At 49.6% G+C, this 23,585-nt stretch overlaps 1 protein-coding gene across 10 annotated transcripts in view; it reads right to left on the minus strand.

Annotated features, from left to right (window-relative positions):
- The window catches only part of PRDM11 (PR/SET domain 11), an 87,897-nt gene that overhangs the window by 44,724 nt on the left and 19,588 nt on the right, over positions 1 to 23,585 (minus strand). For 4 of the 10 annotated variants that reach the window (XM_073017062.1, XM_037999475.2, XM_073017069.1 and 1 more), the window contains exons 1-4: positions 8,820 to 9,279; positions 8,105 to 8,229; positions 7,642 to 7,745; positions 6,870 to 7,132 (exon numbers count right to left, since the gene is read on the minus strand). In XM_073017062.1, the coding sequence (XP_072873163.1) occupies positions 6,870 to 7,132; positions 7,642 to 7,745; positions 8,105 to 8,223 (486 nt within the window). In that variant the 5' untranslated portion in view covers positions 8,224 to 8,229; positions 8,820 to 9,279. The other 6 variants (XM_037999477.2, XM_037999482.2, XM_037999476.2 and 3 more) reach the window with 4 other exon arrangements.

Genomic DNA, 23,585 nt, shown 5'->3' on the forward strand with positions numbered 1-23,585 from the left:
GTGTGTGTGTGTAGAGACAGAGATAAAGCAATGGGTATAAAGTGTTAGCAATAGGTGAATCTAGAGGCAGGTATGAGGGTATTCATTACACTATTCTTGCAACTTTTCAACCGAGTTTGCAACTTTCATAATAAAGAGTAGAAATTAACAAGCAAGCATGAAAAGCACCTGCTCATGCATGCTCACACACTACACATCTACTCTGTCTCAAATTCCCCTTTTCTTTCTTCTTGGACAAACCTGTTACTCCTCACTTCTCTGAGCGTCCCCAAACTTGGTAACACCTGCCTGTCCCCACCACATGTCACGGCACTGCAACTGTCTGCTTATTTCATCTAGCCAAGCACTCAGGGTCTCTCAGATGCTATTCTGGAGGATGTGCCATGAGCTCTGGCACATCCAATTTCGAGTCTTAAAAGAAATCGTCACTTTACTATAAAAGCTGAAATGGGAAACACTAAAACACCATTTCACGTCTGCTTCTCCCCAGAATGGTAACAGCCTGGCAGGTGGGGAGGCTGCCTGGCATGAAGTGGACAATTCCATCACACAGTGTCCTCTTTATCAGCGCCCAGAAGGGCGGACCTCCTCAGGAGCTCCCTGGTCCTTTTCACATTATGGACAGAATGTGCCAGCTACTCTCCCAGTGGCTGCCAGATTTGGAGCCTGTATAGCTAAAAGTACAGATAGAGGTCATTATAGTATACATTTTCAGCTTCATTCCTGGTTCCATTTAGGGTCTCCACCCTTCTTTTTCTTTCTTCTTTCTCTCTCCCAGTTTTAATATGCTATTGTGGTATATTTTAGGTATACTGCTAGGCTACCCTAAATCCCTTCTGGAAGAGGCAATGGTCTGAGTGAAAAACTTACATAGCAATCCTGTGCTGGCAGCCAGGTGCGGTGGCTCAAGCCTGTAATCCCAGCAATTTGGGAGGCTGAGGCAGGAGGATCACTAGAGGTCGGGAGTTCAAGACCAGCCTGGCCAACATGGAGAAACCCCGTCTCTACTCAAAATACAAAACTAGTCGTACGTGGTGGTGCATGCCTGTAATCACAGCTACTCAGGAGGCTGAGGCAGGAGAATTGCTTGAACCCGGGAGGCAGAGGTTGTGGTGAGCTGAGATCACACCACTGCATTCCAGCCTGGGCAACCAGAGTGAAACTCCATCTCAAACAAACAAACAAACAAACAAAATCCTATGTTGGCTTCCTCTGTCTTCTGCCTCTTTACCAAACCACATGGCTGCACAGTACCCCCAGATGCCTTGTGCCAGCAGCATGGTTCCTGGCCTGCAGTGTCTGAGCGTAGCCTGGGTGATCTTGGCAATGAATTACAGCATTTATAATTTCCAATGGGATGAAAACGCAGAGGAAGGGGCATGTCTTTCCTAGACAGGCAGAGGTGAGTGTCCAACTCCTGACAAGTCAGCCAGACCATGAAGGAGAGTTGTGGAGTGGAAATGGCCATTCGGTCCATCATGACCCAGGTCCAGGCCTTGTACCACTTTGCCCACAGTCAGACCAGCTTTCCTCCAGGTGAAGCAAAGACAAAGAGGGAACTTGTGATGGGCAGGAAGAATGAGTAGAATAGAGTCTACTAAGGCAAGGAGGCAAGAAGAGGCGTGCTAAGTAAGGGAGGCTAGAGGGCCAAGAGACGGAATGGGAGGGTGGGTTCTGGAGTCAGACTGCACAGGTTTGAACCCCAGCTCAGCGACTCACCAGCTGTTTAGCTTTGTGCAGAATGACTCATCCTCTCCAGGCCTCAGTTTTCTCAGCTGTGCAATGGATGGAATAATACCTATGTCACAGGAGCGTTGTTAGGATCAGATGAGATTATGCTACAAAGCACTGAGCACAGACCCAGACACACAGTAAGTGCTCAATAAACATTAACAGCTATGCTTGTCATGACCACCACCATCATTTGTACAGAGTACAGTGTATGTACTGAGGGAGTGTGGAAGGAAATGTGTTGTGCTGAATGGGGGCCAGAGCTTCTGCAGGCAGAAGATGATATACAGTATGGATGATGATATACTGTCCAAAGAAGATGATATACAGTATGGCTTTGGGACAGGACTTCACAAATGAGGGCAGTTTATTTAGGATGTAGGGTTTCCAGATCCTGGTCCAAAAATCAGCACCACTGTTCACCCCACCTTCCCCGTCCTCTCCCACCATTCAGCCCACCCATCACCTGAGTAGGCAGAGCCATTCTTCATGCCTGCTTTTCCCCAGTGGAGACCCAAACACCCATGCCCAACACACACATACACACACACACAACTTTTCTTGAGCCACTTTAAGCATCTGGTGGCTCTAGGCCTTCAATGTCTCTCGCCTCTTGGGTTCCTAAAGGTTAAAGCCTCCATATGGTCTGGCAGCCTCTAACCACTCCCTCCCTGTGCCCATCTGCTGGCTGCTGGCTGCAGTTAAGGACCTAGGAAGAAACCTCAGAGGGAATAACCTCCAGGCCACCAGTCCCACTGCCTGAACTGGGGCCATGCCTACTCTTGACTGGTAGAGCTAGTCTAGAACCAGGTTGCAAACTCTAGGGCCTTCTATTCCTCCTTTCCTCTCACCATAGACCTGTGCCAGGCAGTCAACCTGGGAAAGTTCGTCTGCTTTAAAGATTCTCAACTTTCCACAGCTGGGCTGTCCCAAGGTACAGACTCTAGCAGCAGCAGAAAGGGATCCTAACAGCCATTCCCTGGGCACGGTCCTAAATTGTTTCTCCTGCAATTTTCCAATAGGCTGTGAAGCCACAGGCTTCCTCTGTTGAACTTCTATCCATCCTTCAAGACAAGATCCATCTCCAATCTGCAGCACTGTGGTCACCAAGCAATACTCTGCCTCTGTATTACTTGGTTGGGAACAAGCTTCCTCCCCTCCTATCCACCATGGCCCCTGCCCTCATAACTGAACCACCAACTCCATGAGAACAGAGAGCAAACCTCATGCATTCCCATTATCCCTAGAGCTCCCTGCTCAGGACCTAGTGCTCCGGAGTTGCTCTGTTTATGTAAAGTTGGGTTGAATCTGAACACATAATAAAAACAGGCTCAGGGTAGCTATTAACTGTTCCACCCCATTAGCAATGTCTCCCAATAAGGGAAGTCCTCACATGGTGGCATGATGGAGGGACACTATCTTTGAAGGAACCCAAGGTCTACTGTGGACCAGCTATGGGAGTCCTGTGTTTCCTCATCAGAACAAGAGGGGCAGCAACCCCCACCCTATGGACTGTTTCAAGGGAGAGTATGAGATGCCAGAGGTGTCCAGTATGCACCTGGCATATAATAATTGCTCAGTGGGCAACCAGACTTTTAAAACAAGCCATGCACCCTTACTGGTTCCCTCTCCTCACCTCCCACTCATGCCTTAATCCACGGCAATCTGGCTTCCGCTCGTGAGACAGCTCCCGCTAAGGGGGCTAAGGAGACTTCTTACTGTCTCCTCCTACTGCTCCACGCCTTCTCAACTCCTCTCCCTCCAATGATTCCTTAAACTCATATTCCAAAGCAAATGCCTCTTCTCTCCTCCCCAAGCACCTTTTCTATAGGCAATGCCCTCCCTTCTCCGGGCTTCAGCTGCATGAATTTATATACTTAGTTTTCTCCGTCATCCCAGCGTCTCTCTACTGCAGAGCCACACACACCAGAGTGCTCTGGACAGCTCCCCTGAGCACCTCATGGGCACCGGGAACTCTCCTCATCCCAAGCAGAACTCACCGTCTCTGATCTCCTCAATTTCAGGCCACCTCACTCCACTTCCCTGCACATTTTAGCAGATGTCCCCGCACAAACACAAAAGCCTCCTATATGAGTTTCCTGTTGCTCCTGTAATAAATTGCCAATAAACTGCCAAAACCACAGTGGCTTAAAACAACATACATGTATTACCTTATAGTTCCAAAAGTCAGAAATCCTAAAATCGAGGTATTGGCAGGGCCACATTCTTTCGGGAAGCTCTGAGAATGAATGTGTTTCTTTGCCTTTTCTAGCTTCGAGAAGCTGCCTGTATCCCTTGACTCCTGGCTCCTTCCTCTATCTTGAAGGCCAGCAGAGCAGCATCCTCCAATCTCTTTCTCTCTGACTCTGAGCCTCCCACGTCCCTCTTATTAAGATGCCTGTGATTACATTGGGCCCACCCAGATAATCCAAGATCATCGCTCCCATCTCAAGATCCTTAACTTAATCACATCTGCAAAAAATCCCTTCTGCCATTAAGATAATACATGTATGAGTTCTAGGGATTAGGACAGGGACATTTTTGGGGGGCCATTATGTGGCCCACTATACCTAACTACCTCTATCTGCTCTAATCCTCTGTGCTAACCCTGTAAAGACAGGAAAGATGCTGATCCACTCCCTTTTTTTGTCCAGTGTCTCCATGTGAACCCTGTGAGATGATGTAAAAGGTTAGGGATCATGCCTTATCTCTACACTCAAGCACTTCAGCAGAACCCCTCCCGTTGGCTTTTTGAGAATGCTAGTCTAAGGAACAAACTTGACCACACACACCCCCACCTCACTCTTACCTTTCTCCTCACTTCCAATCTTACCTGTAACCAAACTTCTAGGAAATGACTACGCCTGGCCACCTCCATGCTAATCAGGTTCCACCCCCATCACTCTCCAGCAGGGTTTCTAAAGATAACTCTTCGTTATGAGGGACTATTCTGTCCATTGTAAAATGTTTACAGTAATCCTGGTCTCCAACTGCTAGATGCCAGCAGCTTACCCCTACGCTGAGCTGTGACAACCAAAAGGTCTCCAGACACTGCCCAATGTCCAGGGACAGGAGGCAGGGCTGCAAAATCAACTCAGGTTCAGAGCCACTGCTTTCTACAATAGCTCTTGCTAAAGTCGCCGATGGCTTCCCTGAGAGTAAATCCACGGGACACTTTTCAGCCTTTCTGGTTGGTTTCTCAGCAGCACTTGGCACTGTCAGCCATTGTGGCCTGGAGAACCTCTCTTCTCCCCTGACTTCCAGGTCACCCACTCTCCTGGTTTCCCTCCTACCTCTCTGGCTGCAAACCTTCTGTCTCCTTTGCAGGATCAAGCTCCCCTTCTAGACCACGAACTGCTAAAGTCCCTCAAAGCTTGGTCACAGGCCTTTCCACCTCTCACTCAGCACATTCTCCCCAGGTTCTGTGCTCCACACCCACTCCCCCACTGACCACCCATGCACAGGTGACTCACTAAGCAACATCTCCAAGCCTCCTCTCCAAGCTTAAGACCCATGTATCCAACTGCCTACTTGACATCACCACTTGGATATCTTGTTACTCCAAACTCAACAAGTCCCAAACCCAAATCATGATTTTTCTCTTAACCCAGTCCCCTTCCAGCCTCCTCCATTTCTCAGAGAAAGACACCATTAACGACCTGTTGGGAGACTGCAGATGTCCTTGATACCTCCTGCTCCCTTCCTTAAGCCAGTTAGTCTATGTCTAAGTCAGAGCTCTCCTCTCTGATACAGTTCACAAAGCAGTTCATTTGGCTCCATGTCTGTGCTGCAACCCTAGCGCAGTCTTCCACCATTGCCGACTACAGAACTCCCACACGCTCTACCTGGGGAAAGGGGTGTGGGTACCCATTCTTGACCAGCGCCCCTGAGCTCAATCAGTTCTCCAGGCTGCAGCCAAAATCATCTTTTCAAAACACAAATGTGACCAAGTCACTCCTGCTCCCCCTCTACATTCTTAAAAGGACAGAAGTCCTAATTTGGTCCACTGGGTCCTACATGATCATGTCTCCATCATCTCCTCCAGGCCCCTGTGTGTGCTGCACTCCAGGCACACTGACATTCATCCAGTAGCTCAGATGTGCCATGCTCTCCTGCCACAGGGCCTTTGCTCTTGCTGTTCAAAGCATCTCGAGGCACCTGTCCAATCTTCACCTGGTAGGCATTCACCTCCAATCACAGCTCAACTAGCAGTAAGCCTTCTCTGACCTCCACCCGTATTACTTCCCTGGTTGTTCACTTTCTCCCAGCCTCGCTGTTTCTCCATCACCCTCAGAGTTATAATTTGACATGGATTTGTTTTAGTATTGATTAATTCCATCTTCCCCACAGAGAACTCCATGAAGGCAGGATTTACCTGATTGTTTTGTCTGACCCACCACTGTATTTACAGGGCCAGCACTGTGTCTGGCACAAAGGAGATACTCAACAAGTGTTTTTGTAGTGAATGAGGATCTTCTTACCCTCTAGAATGTTTTTTCTCTATTATCCCACACTCCCCGATCTCTGTCCACTAGCTCAAGCTTGATTCCTTAAAGTTGCTTCGGTAATCCTTCCTCCTCATACCCTTGAAAACCCCTCTTGCTCATCTTTGCAACCCATCTATTGATAGTACCCTGTGTTGCAACTGACATCACACGTGTACCTGCTTGTTCAATGCCTGTCTTCCCACCAGACCATCTGCTCCCTGAGGACAGGAACCATGTCTGTCTTGTTGAAGGGTTTACCCCCGGCACCTAGCCCAGAGCCTGATATTACTGGTTTGGAAGTGGGAAGTCATGCTCTGCATTCCCAAAGGCCAGCTCCGAGTCACCCACTCTGGAAGATCCGTTGGTTCAATACCGCGCAATGGTTAACCAGACACACACTGCCCTGAGTTCTGCTTGGTGATTTCCTGATCTGCTGACTACTGCCATGTGGGTGCTCTCAGCATTGCCCTTGGACACCAAGTGTTGCAGCCACTGAGCCAGGGCCAGGGGACAGCAAGATCCAACATCGACAGGTCCAGAAGGGATGGTAGAAAAGCTCTGGGGCCAAGCTGGGCCAGTATGGCTCCCCCTGGTGGTTTCCTTCCATGTTCCTTGGCAACCTCTCCCATGAGTAGCCCAGGGCACACTCACCAGCCAGGAGAAGAAGCCAGCTGATTTGTCCTGGGTGGAGATCTGCCCCTCGTAGGGGCCAAAGATGTGGCCCTTGGGGATGACCTCGTTGATACATCGCACATCACTCTCTCCGCTAGTGTCCTTGACCACCTCCATGCCCTGTGGGATGGTGAGCGCTGCCCGGTCTGGGATGCCCACGGGCACCGGTGTGTCAGACACAAACACTGGGGGGCCATGGTTTGGGCATTCATCCACGAAGTACTCCTGGCAGGACTCACAGACTGGAGGGATGGCAAGAGAAGGGAGGGCCTCAGTTGTTGCAGGAAGGTAAGATCCCCATGGGGAAGGCAGAGGGGCTGACAGGAGGCCCACCCGTGGACAGATAGCTGCAGGCCCCAGGGTCATCAGTAGCAATAACCCATACTCTCCCTGGGGACTCTAAGAACAGGCCTGCCTATGTCAAGGAGGCCAGCAGCTCCCTTTGTCTCAAGTTTTAAAAAACTGGAAGAAAGAGCATGGCTTTGGAGTCCAAGTCCAACCGTATTCCTTTGGGTTGGAGGACCTCAGGCGGGATACTTAACCCTCACCAAGATTCAGTGTGCTATCTGGAAAATGGGGCCAACAATAGCCACTTGGATGGCTAACGATGATGACTAACCAAGGCCTGGACCTGGGCCTGGTATATGGCAGGTGAGGACCTATCATAGTAGCATTGCTGCAAATTCTCTAGCCAGGAATGGGGCAATGGAGGTGAAGGGAGGAGCAGCCCAGAGCCCCAAGCTCCACTTACACCAGAAGTCCACTTGCTGGAAGCTTTTAGGCATGATGAGGTCACGCTTCCCCTTCAGTTTCTTGGGCTCAACTTCCATGGCCGAGGAGTCCGGTCTCCTAGAGCTGGCCAGGGCAGAGGCCCGAAAAGAAAGTAAAGAAGTCATCAGAGAGTGAGAGCCCAGTGAGGACAAAAGTTGGGGACCTGGCCAGGAGACCGAGAAGATGTGGGGTGGGCAGAGGAGTCCCAGCTGGTCTGCTGTTCAGTGCAGGAGTGGTGGAAAAACTGGAGGATTGAGATGCGAGCACAGACCTCCCTAGGCCACTGCTTGAATTTTTCTAGAGCCTGCACCCAGGAGCTGCCGGCAGCAGGGTGAGGGAAGGTGGGCAAGGAGTGAGAACGTTTCCCAGGGTTCCCAACCAACCCAGCCCAGGCACCTTCCACTCCCACTTCTCCCTCTCCAGTTCCCACACAAGGGCCTCACCAGGGCTGGCCATACTCCTGGTCTCGGAGTGGTGAGCAGACCTCCGTCTTCACCACCGTCACCATATCCCCCACGGCTGCATTGGTCTGGGCCAAGCACTCCTTCATGTTCTCGGTCATTCTGTCCTGGGACGCAGGAGGTGGGACCAGCACAGGAAGAGGATAAAAGAAACAGGGGAAGAAGGGTGAGTGGCGGAGAGGGCAAGTGGGGGTCTTGCGGAGTCTGGTTACCCTCCCTGCCATCCCCAGAGGAAGCGCTTGAGAACACAGACAACAAAAACAGCTGTAGCCCCGCCAAGAGGAAATGCCATTTCTATCCCGGGCTGGTCCTGGGGACGACTGGAGCCACCAGCCCCATGGGGTCATGGGCCTAGGGCAGCCCAGGCCAGGAGGCCGCACTGGGAAGCACAGCCTGGACCCCCAGACCAAAGGGCAAAGGGCAGGAGGATCCCATAGGAGCCTGGGCGCAAAACTGCAAAGGGGAGAAGGGAGGAACAACTCAAGCCCAACCGGGGCCAAGGGGTAGTGGGCAGACTGAATGGGCCCTCAGAGCCTGGCAGGGCAGCCCCTCACCCTGGGACTGTCGGGAGCGCAGCCAGGCCCCTTTGTCAGCTCAGAGCAGGTACAGGCAGGGCCTGGGGGCGCTGGCGAGGGCCAGCCAGGGCGCCAGCCCCACCCCACTCTCTCTAGGGGACACTCCCTAGCCCGCCGCTTACCGCCCTCCACCACTGCGCCGGGTTTCAGCCCCTCCCTCGGCACCCCGGGGTCCTCATGCCAAGCCCGGGGACACTCTTCGGGGCCAGGGTGGCACGCAGCTGGGGCTGGGACCGCGCTGGGCCCCGGGACTGGGCGAACGGCGTGTGTGACTCACTACCCGGGGCCCCGCTGGCCACACCCCTGCTCTTCGGCTAATCAGCCCCCTGCTCCCCACCGGGGCCCCAAAGCCGGCGGCGGCGACTGGGAGGGGTGTGGGGAAATGTGACGGCCTGCCCCCTCCTCCGAGCTGGCGGGGCCAGGGGCGCGCGGTGGGGAAGGGGAGGGCTGCCCGGGCCGGGCCGCGCCGCCCCCTGCCCCGTGGCCACCCCGTCTCGGGCCGGTGTGCGCTGCGGCCGGGGCAGGCGCGGGCTGGCTCTCCCACTCTCGCCAGCCTTCCCGGCGGGGAGCTCCCTGCCCGGCCGGCCCGGCCCTGCCCAGCGCCCGCCCCCCGCCCGCCGGGCCCGGCATTCCTTGCGGGGGCATGTGGCTTCTTGCCGGCCCCGGGGGCACGCAGTTGGCTGGCTGCCGGGAGGGGGGCGCGCGGGGAGCGGGAGGAAGCGGGCGCCCGGGCGGGTCGGCGGGAGGGGGCGCCGCTGGGGGCCGCTCCCGGCGGGGCGGTGGACCCATTCCAGGGCCTCCCACGGGGCCCGGCATGCACTCGGCCCAGGGGGCCTTGGCGTGGCGGCGACGACGGGGCCTGCGCTGCCACCGGTGCAGACACCGGACACCCACTCGCTCAGCCGCAGCCTGCCGCACCTGCACCGTCCGGGGCAGGACCGGGGTGCCTGCCGCTCTCTTGCCTTCTGGCTGCGTTATGCCAGGGGCTCCCCCGCTGGGTACTCGGCTGCCCTCACAGCCTGTGGGATGGCCCCTTGCGACCTCTGAGGGCGCAGGAATTGGGACCTGGAAGATGTCAAGCGACTTGCCCAAGGTCATGCAGACCACGCCCGATGGCTGCTCAGGAAATTGGAAACTGGCTGAACCCCCAGATTCAAGTGTTTCAGGTTGGCCTGGCCATGCAGTATCCCTGTCCAGTCCTCTTACCGAACAATCGCTGGAATCACCCTTAAGTGGGTTCAGGCCCCAGTTCACAAGTTCAGCAGCCAGGTGGGAGCAAGGCCCTGTGGATTTGTGAAGGATCCCTGAACACCTGCTGCCCTGAGGCGCTCTCAGTGGGATGGGCAGTACCCCCTACCATACATCCTGGGGTGCAGCCTCAGCGGTTAGGTGCCTGGGCACTGGACAGGCACTGCCTGAGTTCAAATCGCACTGACGGGCGGTGTCATCCCGGGCAGGTGTTATGGTCCCCACCCCCCTTCATATGTTGAAGCCCTCAGCCCCAGGGTATCTGTATTTGCAGATAGCGCTGTGCGGAAGTGATCAAGATTAATTGAGGTCATAAGGGTTAGGTGCCCTTATAAGGAGAGGAAGAGACACCAGGGTCCTCTCTACCATGAGGACACACCCAGAAGGCAGCCATCCACAAGGCAGAGTGCCACAACCAGGAACGAATAGGCTGGCATTCTGATCTTGGACTTCTCAGGCTCTAAAACTGTGAGAAATAAATGGCTGTTGTTTAAGCGCCTCCGTCTACGGTATTTTGTCATGGCAGCCTGAGATGACTAATACAGCAGGTTATCTAACTTCTCTGTGTTCTCATTTCTTCCTCTAGAAAATGTGGCTAATAATAGATTCTATCACAGACATAGCTGTATTCCGTGGACACAGACAAGTGTGGAGGGGCCACGCACAGTCTCTGTACATCCCACTAAAGAATGCTGATCAGGAAGATGAGTGCTAGTGACATCATTAAGGGGTGGCTTTGAATTCTCTCCATTGGCTTCGATTTATTTTTTTTAAGTCAGTGATTTGGAAACTCTGAGGCTTTATTGGAATGGACTGCTGAGGACTGCTTTTCATGGAGCTCCCTTGCTCTGGCCCCTCTGCCCTCCACAAGCCCCACCTGTATGCCATTCTCCATCCTGCCACGGGGCCTGTGAACTTGCTGCGTCCTCGCCTGCAGAACACCTGGGGAACTCCTGCCCCCCTCCAACTGCCACCAAAAACACCCTCTCCTAGCCCCATGTCACACTTCATGGCAGTGTCACATGTGTAACCATCTTTTGTTAGCAGGATTACTTGATTAATATCTGTTTCCCTTAAGAGACTGTAAGCTCCCCGAGGGCAGGGTGCAGGCCACCACTGAACTGCCAGCACCTGTAACAGTGCCTGGCACCAGGGCCAAGACTAGGGAAAGACAAGCCAGGCACTAGGAGGCTTTCACTTTCAGGGTCACACGCTTGCAGAACTGGCACCTGAGAGTGAAGACCTCTTTCAATTTTGCACACTGAAAACCTTGCTTGGCTGACTCTCTGCCTTGCCCAGCACACAGCATATCCTCAGTAAATATTCACCAAATGTCCCCCTTCATATCTCACTGGCCCCTCTGATATGTCCCACTCATCCCATTGGGAATCTCAATTCTGAAAGAGACCTCAGCAGGAAAAACAGCGTGGGGGTTTGATTCCCTATGGAGCTCTCTTCCAGTGATCTCCGCCAGGCAGAGCGGGTAGTGAGAGATGCTGACAGGGTGGGCACTGAAGGGTGAAGAGGTGCACTGTAGGGTAGGATGGAATTAGACTCACGAGACTCAGAGCGTGATTCTGACGATCAGTTGAGGAGGATAAGCTGTGTGGCCATGGCACGTCACTTACACTCTCTAGGGCCTTAGTGTCTTCTTTTGCAAAATGGAAATACTGATACTTGCCAGGTGGAGGTGGTCTCCATTAGGAATAAATGAGGAGGGCACAGAGGGATGTGGGAAGAGTTTGGAGGGAGAATAGGCAATAGTAAGAGAATAAAGGACGGAGGGTAAGAGAGGGAGAGAAGAGAGGAGAGGAGGGAGAAAAGAGAAGATGGGGAGGGTAAGGGAGATTGAAAGAGAAGGACTGAGGCATCCAAACATTTCCCTGTCTTAAATCATTCCCAGCAAATCACCCCCTGTGGGCAAATCATTACTTTGTATCTCAAAGTAGAGACATCTATGGGACATTTGCTTTTATGTCCTATCTCTCACATCCCACCTTCACCACACGAAAGACTTGCAATGTTTTATAAAACAAACACATACTAAATGGTACAGTTAAGAAACAACCAGAGATAGTGTCAGAGGCCTCATGGAGAAAGAGGGGTGTTGGTTATGCCAGGAATCTGTTGTAAAAGGGTTAGTGATTGAATTCTTCATTCAACTCTGAGCCTCCTGGCAGCCAAAGCATAAAGGGAAACAAAATGAGTTACCAAGTTCTTATTATCTGACACCTATTTATTGACTATATGCACAAATAATTTCTGTCTACTCGGAACTGGCTGTCTGGAGAACCAGGATCAAGCCTCAAAGGACTGATGTGCATTCCAACTCTTAAGTGGTCCATAGACCTCTCTACTTTGAAATAGACAGATTTCTGCGCTTGTGATAAAGGCCACAGGGACAGGGAGGGAGAAGATGGGATGTGGCAGGACCAAATGAACTCCCACTGGGGAGAGAGAGAGGGAGAACATGGGCTGCTATCCTTCATTGAGTCCACCTCAGCAGACACTCTAAGGCCTGGCCCAGGTAAAGCCCCTGTAGCCCTTCCTGAAGATTGCTCTAGTCCTACCTGCCCAGCAAAAGGCTTGGGGGAAGGGTGGTCGGCAGGCCTCATGGAGGATTCCAAGCTTCTGGCAATGCTCCCTCTCAGCTGGCTCCTCTAAGTCTGCACATGCAGAGATTAGGCTTGTTGCAAACCCAGCAGTGAGCTGCAAACCCAGAAGGAGGGGGCAGAATGCAGCCCAGGAGCCTGCAGCTCTGTTTTCACCCTTGGCAGGGTGCCAGGATCCTGGAATGCCCAGAAGCCAGTGTAGCCAGGGGACTGGGGATCTGTGCCCACTTGGTTTCCCTAGAGGCTGGCACCATGAGAATCTAGAAGGTTTACTCTGGTACCTACCACAGCATCTATGTTGTCCCCATTGATATCAAAAGGACATGAGGTTAGGTTGCTGGCCCAAGCCACATGCTGACCTTGACTTGGGCTAGGAATCCCAAGCCCTGGGTCTCTGTTCTGGCTGTGCCGTCAATTTTTTAGGTGACCCGGATAAAGTTCCTGCCTTGCCCTCAGTTTCTCTTTCCTGTAAAATAAAAGGTCCAACTCATAGTCCTTAACAGTAAACCATGTGTGAGGTGGGCAAGGGCTTGGAATTATTACAGGGAGTTATCAAATTTATATTCTCAGCAAGCATGCCTATAGAGAACATAAATAATATGCCTCGAACTTACATGTATAAGACAGATTTGCAAATGAATACTTTTGTGATGAACACAAAAGACAAATGTATTTAAAAGTGTTATTGAATTCATAGAAAGCTTATGTCACCATGTATTTTGTTAATCAATTGACACCAGCACAGTCACTCACAAACTGCGTAACCTTGAGAAAATGCATTAACCACACCTGCCAGGTTTCCCCATCTGTCCAGTGGGACTGATATCAGAACCTATCTCATAGGGCTGTTTTACACAGCATAATGCCTGACCTATCATAATTACTCTATAAATATTATTATCATTAATTTTATTAATATTTAAAAGTATAACAGACATCAGACGTGCATATGGTGGTGAATTTTTTTTTTTTTTAAGATGGAGTCTCGCTCTGTCAATCAAGCTAGAGTGCAATGGCATGATCTCGGCTCACTGCAACTTCCACCTCCTGGGTTCAAGTCATTCTCCTGTCTCAGCCTCCCGAGTAGCTGGGATTACAGGCGCCTGCCACCACACCTGGCTAATTTTTTGTATTCTTTTAGTAGAGACAGGGTTTCACCATGTTGGCCAGACTGGTCTCGAACTCCTGACCTCAGGTGACCTGCTCTGGGATCCATGCTGGGATTACGGGTGTGAGCTACCATGCCCAGCCAAAAATTTTCTGACACTAGAAGAGGGCCTTTACAAGCAGTGAATACCCGTAATAAACACTTTTTATAAATATATGCTCTAAAGATGCTTACCCCAATAGAAAAAAAAAATGGATAAAAACACAAACAAGCAATCTGCAAAGACCAATAAATGGCTAATATGCTTTAAGGAAAACCAAGAAGATATTAATACTCAAATAAATATGAATTAAAACAAATATCATTTCTCCTCTATTAAACTGGTAAAGATGAAAAATCTTGATGTTATTCAGAGTTTGGCAAGAGTGTGGAGGAAATTAGTACTTCATATCCCACTGGCTGGAGTGTAAATTGGTGTAACCTTTCTGGAGGGTAATTTGGCACATGTATCAAAAGCCTCAAAGTGAGTAAACCCTTTGTACGAGCAAGCCCACAACCAGGAATGTATCCTAAAGATGCATTTATATTGCGTGCAAAGATTTACCTACAAAGCTATCCTCTGCAATATTACTTTTAATAGCAAAAAATAGGAAATAATTTAAACCTCCAAAACGGGGGAAATTGCTATCCTATGTCACAATGAAATACAATGAAATATTAGCATACAATGATTAGACAGCAATTAACAATGCTGAAGAGGAATATTTATTGACATGAAAACACATGTTCAACATATTGCTAAATGAAAATGCAAGTTATTATGTGAAAGACGCCAACCTGAAAAGGCTACATACTGTATAATTCCAACTATATGACATCCTGGAAAAGGCAAAATCATGAAGGCTGTAAAAAGATCAGTGGTTGGCGGGGCTTGTAGGGAGAGAGGGACAAATAGGTGGAATATAGAGGATTTTTAGGCAGTAAAATTACTCTGTATATACTACAATGGAAGGCACATGTCATTGTACCCTTGTCAAGATCCACAGAAGGTACAACACCGTGAGTGAACCCTAATGTAAACTATGCACTTTGGTTGATAATGATGTGTCAGTGGTGGCTGATCAATTATAACAAATATTTCACTTTGGTGTGGGATGTTAATAATCGGGGAAGCTAGATGTGTGTGGGGGCAGGGTGTATGGGGAACTCTAGTTTCTGCTCAGTTTTGCTGTGAACCTAAAACTGTTCTGAAAAACAAGAATTTTGTTAATGAAAGCTATGAAAAGATAGATACAAAGTAGTTCCATTAAAACACTTTTTTATTTTAGTTTTCCATCCTACACAGGTGTGCAAAATAATTCCACTTAAAGTCTATACATAATGATGCAGATCTGTACATATGGGTCTGGGAGGATATATTTTAAGGTATCACTAGTGGTTAGTTCAGGAAGAGGGTTGTGTATTTCTGTTTTCTTCTTTTTGCTTCTGAAAAATAGTCGCTTAAATATTCTTTAGAGGACCTGTTCATAATCATTTAGTTTAGAAATTGCTAAAGAAGATAATTCCAGTGACCTTTACCCACTTGTCATTAGATGCTGAGATCCTGCCAATCGGTTAGGAGAAAGGAGGAATCCAGATTAGAGACTGAGTATCTGGCATACGAGTGGTGCTTGATGCATATGTAATAAATGAATGAATCAATGAATCAATCAATCAGTAAGGACTCCCATATTTCTACCTTGAAGCATACCTGTTTTTATTTTTGTTTATGATTCCCATTTTGGGAGATCTTGTCTACTAAAAAGACTGCATGCATTAGGTAATAATTAATTCATCTTTCTAGTTCTTTGTATACATACAGGGTACATGATAAGCAGGGTTAACACACTGGTTAGCGGCCATCATCCCAAGCAAAAGCAAAGAAATTTGACATGTTTGTTCACTTGTCCTACCTGATCATAGGATACTGTACAATATTCACTAAGCTTCATGTTTAAAAAAATAATTCAGTGGACAGAAGAATACTATGCAGAAATAAGAACAGACAAACTACAACTACATGCTATAATCTGGATGAGTGATAATGCCAAGGAAAGAAAGGAGACCCCCAAAGAGTACAGACTCATACTGTATGATTCAATTTAAATAAAGTTACCAAAAAAAAAAAAAAAAAAAACAACAACAACAACCAGGCACAAGTATGGTGTTAGAGGTGAAGTTTGTGGTTATTCTTGGGAATAACTGGGAAAAGGCAGGAAAGGGAGTTCTAAGATGCCGGTCATGTTCTATTTCTTCATCTGGGTGCTCGTCCCATGGGTGTAATAACTTTGTGGAAATAAACTCAGCCAGCTTTTATAATATGTGCACTTTTCTGAATGTATGTATGTTAATAAACATAAAGAAAAACCATCTGCTGGGGCCCTAAGGGCAGGGAACTCCCATATGGGGACCTCTAACCTGTCCAGTCCCTGATTTTGCAGCCACAGGAACTGGGGTCCAGCCAGTGGAGGCTCCTGCTGGGGTCATGGAAAATGAGGTTTCGAGCTTTTACCCACAGGGCAGTCACCACTAAGCATCACCGGTATAGCTAGCCAGGGCCGGTGGAACACATGCTCCCAAGGCGGTCCCTCCTGCAGAACTTTTTGTTTTTCTGGGGTTTTTTTTGTTTGTTTTTGTTTTTTGAGGCGGTGTTTCTCTCTTGTTGCCCAGGCTGGAGTGCAGGGGCCTGATCTCAGCTTGTTGCAACCTCCACCTCACGGGTTCAAGCTATTCTCTTGCCTCAGCCTCCCAAGTAGCTGGGATTACAGACATGCGCCACCACGCCCAGCTAATTTTTGTGTTTTCAGTAGAGACAGTGTTTCATCATGTTGGCCAGGCTGGTCTTGAACTCCTGACCTCAGGTGATCCACCTGCCTCGGCCTCCTAAAGTGCTGGGATTACAGGCATGAGCTACCGTGCCCGGCCAGAACTTTTTAAAGGTGACCTGTTGACTCCACCCTTGGTAAGCTTTGGAGAAGCAGTGGAAAGATTCATGAAGGTGGTCAAGGGTGGTACCGGGTTTTATGTGTTTGCTTCTCACAGTGGATACTGCTGGTGGATTCTATAGCATCCGTTACCTCATTACTCCCCACTGGAAGTTGGACTTTGTTCAGGTGCCACACCTCCCTTACAGGGCCTATTGAGTGAGATTCAGAGATGCCGAGCCTTTGCCCAACACCAGGGCTGGGCTCAGGTTCATCTAAGCCAATTCTAGCAATGCCACCTCCCTCCCCAGTGACTGGAGGAACCTAGCCTTGAATCAGCACATGACATTTCCCTCCAAGGTCAGATATTTGACTTATTTTGTCCAAATCAAAGGGAAGGGAAGGGCTTTTATTTCATGACTTGAAGGCGAAAGCACGCAGTCATTGTTGCAAATGGGAGCCACGTCCTGCAGAGGACCCCAGCAGGAAGCATCTTCAGCATGAAGTGAGTTCATCAGAGCAGGGGGACAGGGCGGTAGGACAAGAAACACACATTCATTGGCACCCTGGTATCTGAGGGGAATTGGTTCCAGGACCCTCTCTGATACTAAAGTCCAAGGATGCTCAAGTCCTGGATAAAACAGCATAGTATTTGCAAATGACCTTTGGACATCCTCCCATATACTTTAAATCATCTCTAGATTATGTATAATGCCCCATACAATGTTAATGTTATGTAAATCACTGCTGTACTGTATTGTTTAGGGAATAATGACAAGGATAAAGTCTGTTGTGCCACGGCTGGTTGAATCCATGGATGCCCATAGATAGGAAAGGTTGACTATATTTGGTCTTTGTCCCTGGTTCCTGGCTAATGAAACAGAGCTCCTAAAACCCTTGGAATTTCCTGGGTTATAGGAGTGTCTTTGGCGCTGCATAAGGACCCCACCAGATCATACTTGAGTTTATGCTAATGAGATGACTGAGGGTGGGACCCCCTAGATAGCTTCAGGATGAGGCTGAGTCACCAGAGAGAACACATGATTGGAAGGTTGGAAGTCCCACCCACTGGCCTCTGGCGAGGAGAAGAGGGGCTGGAGATGAAGCTCTGTGAAGACTCTTGAAGGAGATTTAGAAAACTTCTGGATTAGTGAACATAGCAAGGTGCTGGGAGGGTGGAGGTCCAGAGAGAACATGGAAGCTCCAGGTCCCTTCCCCCACACCTTGCCCTGTGCAGCTTCCATCTGGCCATTCCTGAGCTGAATCCTTTACGTTAACCAGTAGCAGTAAGTAAAGCACTTTCCTGAGCTTTGTGAGATGTTCAAGTGAATTACCACACCTGAGGAAGGGGTTTGTAGGAGCCCTGGATTTATGTTGGTCAGAGGTACAAGTCACCTGGGACTTATGACCAGTGTCTGAATTGAGGGCAGTCTTGTGTAACTGAGCCCTTATCTTGTGGGGTCTGCACCAGCTCTAGATAGTTTGTTGCAGAATTGAATTGAATTGAATTGTTGGACACCCAGTTGGGTTGGAAAATCCGACAAGGGGCTGGTGTTGGGAACCATCTCAGAGACAGAAACTGTAACTGACATGGTTGAGGTGCTGAAGCAATAGGTCCTGAAATCCGCCCTACCTCTGCACTTCCTCTTAAACTGCTTTATTGCCCGGGCCTGTCTGCAAGAGGGTTTCTGTCACCTGCAGCCATGAGCCATCCTCACTGGGACACTGCCCCATCAAAGCGGCAGATCCCATCTATCCCCAGGCCCGTTCCAGCTGGGCCCAGCACTCTGCCTGTGCCTCTGTAAAGCATCTGCTTTGATGGCACCTCAGTCTACAAAGGGGCAAACAGGGTGGGGCCACAGCGTCTCACCACCAGCCACCCCTCTCCCTTAAGCCCAAGATCTGCACTGAAGTGACATCCTGGGCATTCTCTCCAAAGCATTGCTGGTGGAAGTGTAAACTAGTAGCACCAGGGAGAGCAATTTGGCACTGGGGAACTTTTAAAAAATCCACATAACCAGCTGGGTGCGGTGGCTCACGCCTGTAATCCCAGCACTTTGGGAGGCCAAGGTGGGTGAATCACCTGAATTCAAGGAGTTGAAGACCAGCCTGGCCAACATGGTGAAACCCTGTCTCCACTAAAAATACAACAATTAGCAGGACGTGGTGGTGGGTGCCTGTAATTCCAGCTACTCAAGAGGCTGAGGCACGAGAATTCCTTGAAACCAGGAGGTGGAGGTTGCAGTGAGCCTAGATTGCACCATTGCACTTGAGCCTGGGTGACAGAGCAAAACTCCATCTCAAAAAAAAAAAAAAAAAAAAAAGCCCATAACCTTCAATCCTACAACTTCTAGGAATTTATCCAAGATATCTGTGCAACAGTATTCCTTGCAGCACTGTCTGGGATAGCAAAAGACTGGAAACAACCAATGTACCCATGGAGGGGGATGGGGCAGTTGGTTAAATAACACCACACAGCACAGCCACACAACAGAGTGAGCGGTTTCAAAGAAGGAAGCCATGGAACAAACCTAACCTCCTCCTCCATGGCTGCCACCTTCTCCCACTACTCCCTCTTCCTGGAATGGCTTCAGAGACAGCCTGACTCATGTCCCTCCTTCCACTCTACCCCTACTGTCCATTCCCCACCCACAGTCAGGGTGTACCTGTTATAACATAAGGCAGATCAAGTACCCCATGCCCTCCACTCAAAACCCCCCACGGTGCCCACATCATGCAGTGCAAACACCAAAGTTCCTCAGCAGTGTGCTGCCCTGACACAATCTGTTCCACTCCCTCTGAGATTTCCTCCCTTCCCACTCCCCACCCCTCATCACAGCCACAGGGGCTACCTTGCTCTGCCTCCAACAGGAGCCTCAGCACTGGCTGTTCCCTCTTCGTGGGATGCTCTTCCCCCTTATACCCATGTGGCTTGCTCCCCGACTCCCTCTAAGCATTCACTCAATGTTACTTTCTCTGGCTTCCCTACATAAAACTGCAACCCCCTGACGCTTGCTACCACTCCTTCCTTGCTGAATTTTTTTTTTTTTTTTTTTAGACAGTCTTACTCTGTCACCAGGCTGGAGTGCAGTGGCATGATCTCGGCTCACTGCAACCTCTGCCTCCCAGGTTCAAGTGATCCTCAGCCTTCCTAGTAGCTGGGATTAGAGGTGCCCGCCACTATGCCTAGCTAATTTTTGTATTTTTGGTAGAGACAGGGTTTCGCCATGTTGGCCAGGTTGGTCTCCAACTCCTGACCTCAGGTGATTTGCCTGCCTCAGTCTCCCAAATTGCTGGGATTACAGGCATGAGCCACCACGCCTGGCCCCTTGCTTTATTTTTCTCCAGAGTGCGTGTCACCATCAAACTTAGGTAGCACTTCTGTCTGCCTCCCCAACTAGAATGTCAACTCCAGGAAGGCAGAGAAATTTCTCTGTTTTGTTCACTGCTGTATCTCCTGCAACTAGAACAGTGCCTGGTACAAGGTAGACACACGATAAACATTTGTCGAATGAATTACTCATTTGGTGGTGAAACAAAACCAAAGTTAGGAAGAGAACATGTCATCGGAGAGACAGCAGAAAATGGTGGTTAAGAACATGGACTCTGGTGCTGGGCTGCCTGGATTCAACTTCCAGCTGCATTATTCACCATCTGTGTGACCCTGGGGAGTTCCTTAACTTCTCTGGGCCTGGGGATATCAAAACCCATTTGTGACTAGTGTTCCATTATTGGAAAGCTAAGCACATGGGAGTTATTTACATCCTACTGCTCAAGGTCATCGCCAAGGTCTGACTGCAAAACTTCAAAAACTTGCAACCTCAGGCATAAATGGGTTAACAGCACCTTCTTGGTAAGGTTGTTACGAGAAATAAATGAGTTAACATTCGTAATACACTTGGAACAGGATCTGGTACAGAGCCAGTAAACTATATGTGTGTTATATAAAACAAACAAGCCCCAGTTGCATAAAGTGTTAAAGGACATACACATTTAGATGTGATCATATATTCTCAGAACAACTCTAGGCTGTGGCAGTTGCTCCTAGACTGAGGGCTAGAGGAGGAGAGGTACTTACTTCTTACTGAATTTTATACCAGATGCATGCATTTCTGATTTTAAAAATATATTAGTGATGTCTAGGGGTTATTAATTGTCGAGGTTGGGTGATAGGTATGTGGAAGTTTATTATACTTTTCTACTTTTTTGCACAATAAAAAGTAACAAATACTTATCAGTATTACTAGAATTAAAATACAAGTCCCAGGTTGCCCCTCCCCCACCCCCACCCCAAGGATGTCAGTGATTTGGGGTGAGGCAGGTACAGGGGGCTCCTCCCAACCACTGCTGTTCCTGTGGAAGATGGTCCTGAAGTCCTAACAGTTCCCTGAGGCCAACTGGCTCCAGAACTCCAAGCACCAGCCACAGCCAAATAAGAATTGAGGGGAAGGGGGTGTGGCCTGTAGAGGACCAGGGTCAGGCTGCTAGGAGCGCAGTCTCTGGGCTGAAGCCACACTTTCAGATGGCAAAGTGGCAGCTAGGAAGATCATGACTGAAAGAGACCTGGATGTGTAGATTCCTCTAAGGAGAATCAGAGCTGTCCTGCATTGACCACTTGCCAGGTGCTGGAGACCCACTGTGTCCTCATCTAGCCAGCTCCTTACCCCCATGATGTAGTGAGAAAGCCAGAGGGTGTAAGTGATCTCCCCGCACGCCACACCTGTGGCTCTTAGTGGGCAGGGCTGGGATTCCAACCTGGGTAGAACTGAAAGGATGCCTGGAGATGCCCTGACCCAAGCCCCGCCTTTCTAGACAAGGAAAGTGAAACCCAGAGGGGAAGAAACCTCAAGGCCACCGGAGGAGGCAGAAGGAGACAGGAACCCACCACCAGCCACTCGGTGCAGGCAGCCCCTACCCTTCTCCTGGACATTGTGCAAGGCCCTCATACCTACACTCCTCCCAATTTGTGGAGTTGGCGGTCTCTATCTGGGGACGTAGAACCTGAGGAAACACCATGAGGTTCTTTTTCAGTGTTTTGGTGGCAAGGAAAGGGGTCCCCCGGTCTGGACCATAAGACCTGGAGGGGAAGGCTTGTAGACAGAGGGGCTGCAGGGGCATAAGGAGTCCAGGGAACCTGACCACGGCCCCCAGCCCCTACCCCATCAACCTTTACTTCTCCCCCATCCCCTTCTCCTCCCTCCCTCGCTGTTCCATCCTGCCCAGCCATTCTCACTGGCTGTGTATTTGCCCAATCTTGCCCAGAATCTCAGAATTAAAGACACCTCAACAGTCATCTAAATCCTTGCTTCTCAAGGTATGGTCTGTGGACTGGCACCCTCGGCATCTCCTGAAACTTGTTTGAAATGCAGAATCCTGAGTTCTGCACCGCAGTCCTCCTAAATCAGTTGGCCTAAGGCGATTTGCCCAGGTGATCTGTACACACATTGAAGTCGGAGATGCACTGGTGCAAATCACAAGATGCTTGAAACCACAGTATACATCATCCTGAAGCATGCATGAGTACCTCCAGCAACAGGGAACTCACTGTCAGGCAGCCAGCTCACCATTCTATTGGACAAGTATGGCACGTGTGTGTGGGGGCGGTGTGTGAAATGAGAGAGGCAGTCCTCCTTGGGTCCTAAGCATCCCTAAACATCCTTGCTGAGTATATCCACCTGGAAGGCCTCACTATCCTCTGACTCTGAGCCATTTCTGCTGCTAGTGATATAGGTAATTAAGTTGGCCAAGGACATGTTGGTGTGAATACTGTGCAACTGCTCACTCCCTGGAGAAGAGAAACTTACTTGTTTATGGCTTGCTGCAAAAGCTGCTGAGCCCTCAGCCCTGAGTTCTGGTGCAACACAGCCCACTGTGTGAATAGTTACCATCTGGGCCACCTTATGTGACTTGAGAGTAGGGTAATCACTACTGATGATCCTGATGTTTGCTGTGCTGTAATAAACTGTCTTGCTGATCCATTGACTCTTGGCCACTTTTGGCACCTATACTATGAGACCTAGGGTTCTTTGTGATTGTGATAGTGTGTGCGTGTGTACGTGTGTGTCATTAGTGGTCATTACTGAGAATTAAGAACCTTCTCATGTATTCATGGAAAGGTTCATACATGTAAGCTCCAATAAGACCTTGACTTAAAAGAATTTAAAGGGAATCTGACCTTTCTTGAGCACCTACTTTGTGCCAGGCTTTGTGCAAGTGAATTTCATTTTTGTGTAATCTCACTTAATCCTCTCTATAACCCTGCAGGGTGAATGATATCCCCTTCCTACATTTGATGAAATTGAAGCTGAGTGCAGCTCAGTCTCACAAGAGTAACAAAGAATATGAATGAGTTGGGCTGAACAATAAGGAAGTAAACAAAGAATGAGATGATTTCAGAGAATAATACCTGTGAATTCAAAGTGATGTGATCACTAGTGATTATAATCACTGTATGTCAAGCTTGCCAAAACAAACGGACAGACTTGGGCTTCTCTGGCTAACCCGGCAAGCTAAACACAGAGAAGGCACTGTGGAGCCGCGACACTCGACCAGGAAGGTAAGTGCAGCTCAGAAGGCAGAAGTCCTCCAGGAAGGAGGTGGAAGGGGCGTGGATGTGGCTGATGCCCAGCTCTGTGTCAGGTGTTTTACCTATGCTGTAAAGCATATCTGTTCACTCACTCTTCTGCATTCACATCCTACCAAGTGCCAGGCACTGTCCTAGGTGCTAGGAACCATGGGTGAACAAAGTCGCCACCCTCATGGGGCTTGCAGCCCAGTTAGAATGTTTATGCATTTGCCTGCTGGCATCTAGGCCCCCTGGTGTCCCTGGGAAGCCCCCATCACCAATGCTCCACTGCATGGGTAAGAGTGCCACTGAGGACTGACCAACCGGTGCTCATATCTGCAGGCCAGCCACAGTGATTGGTGCGAGGATACAGGGTCTAGCCAATTTGTGAG

The sequence above is a fragment of the Chlorocebus sabaeus genome, chromosome 1 (genome assembly GCF_047675955.1).
Source record: "Chlorocebus sabaeus isolate Y175 chromosome 1, mChlSab1.0.hap1, whole genome shotgun sequence".
Lineage (NCBI taxonomy): Eukaryota > Metazoa > Chordata > Mammalia > Primates > Cercopithecidae > Chlorocebus > Chlorocebus sabaeus.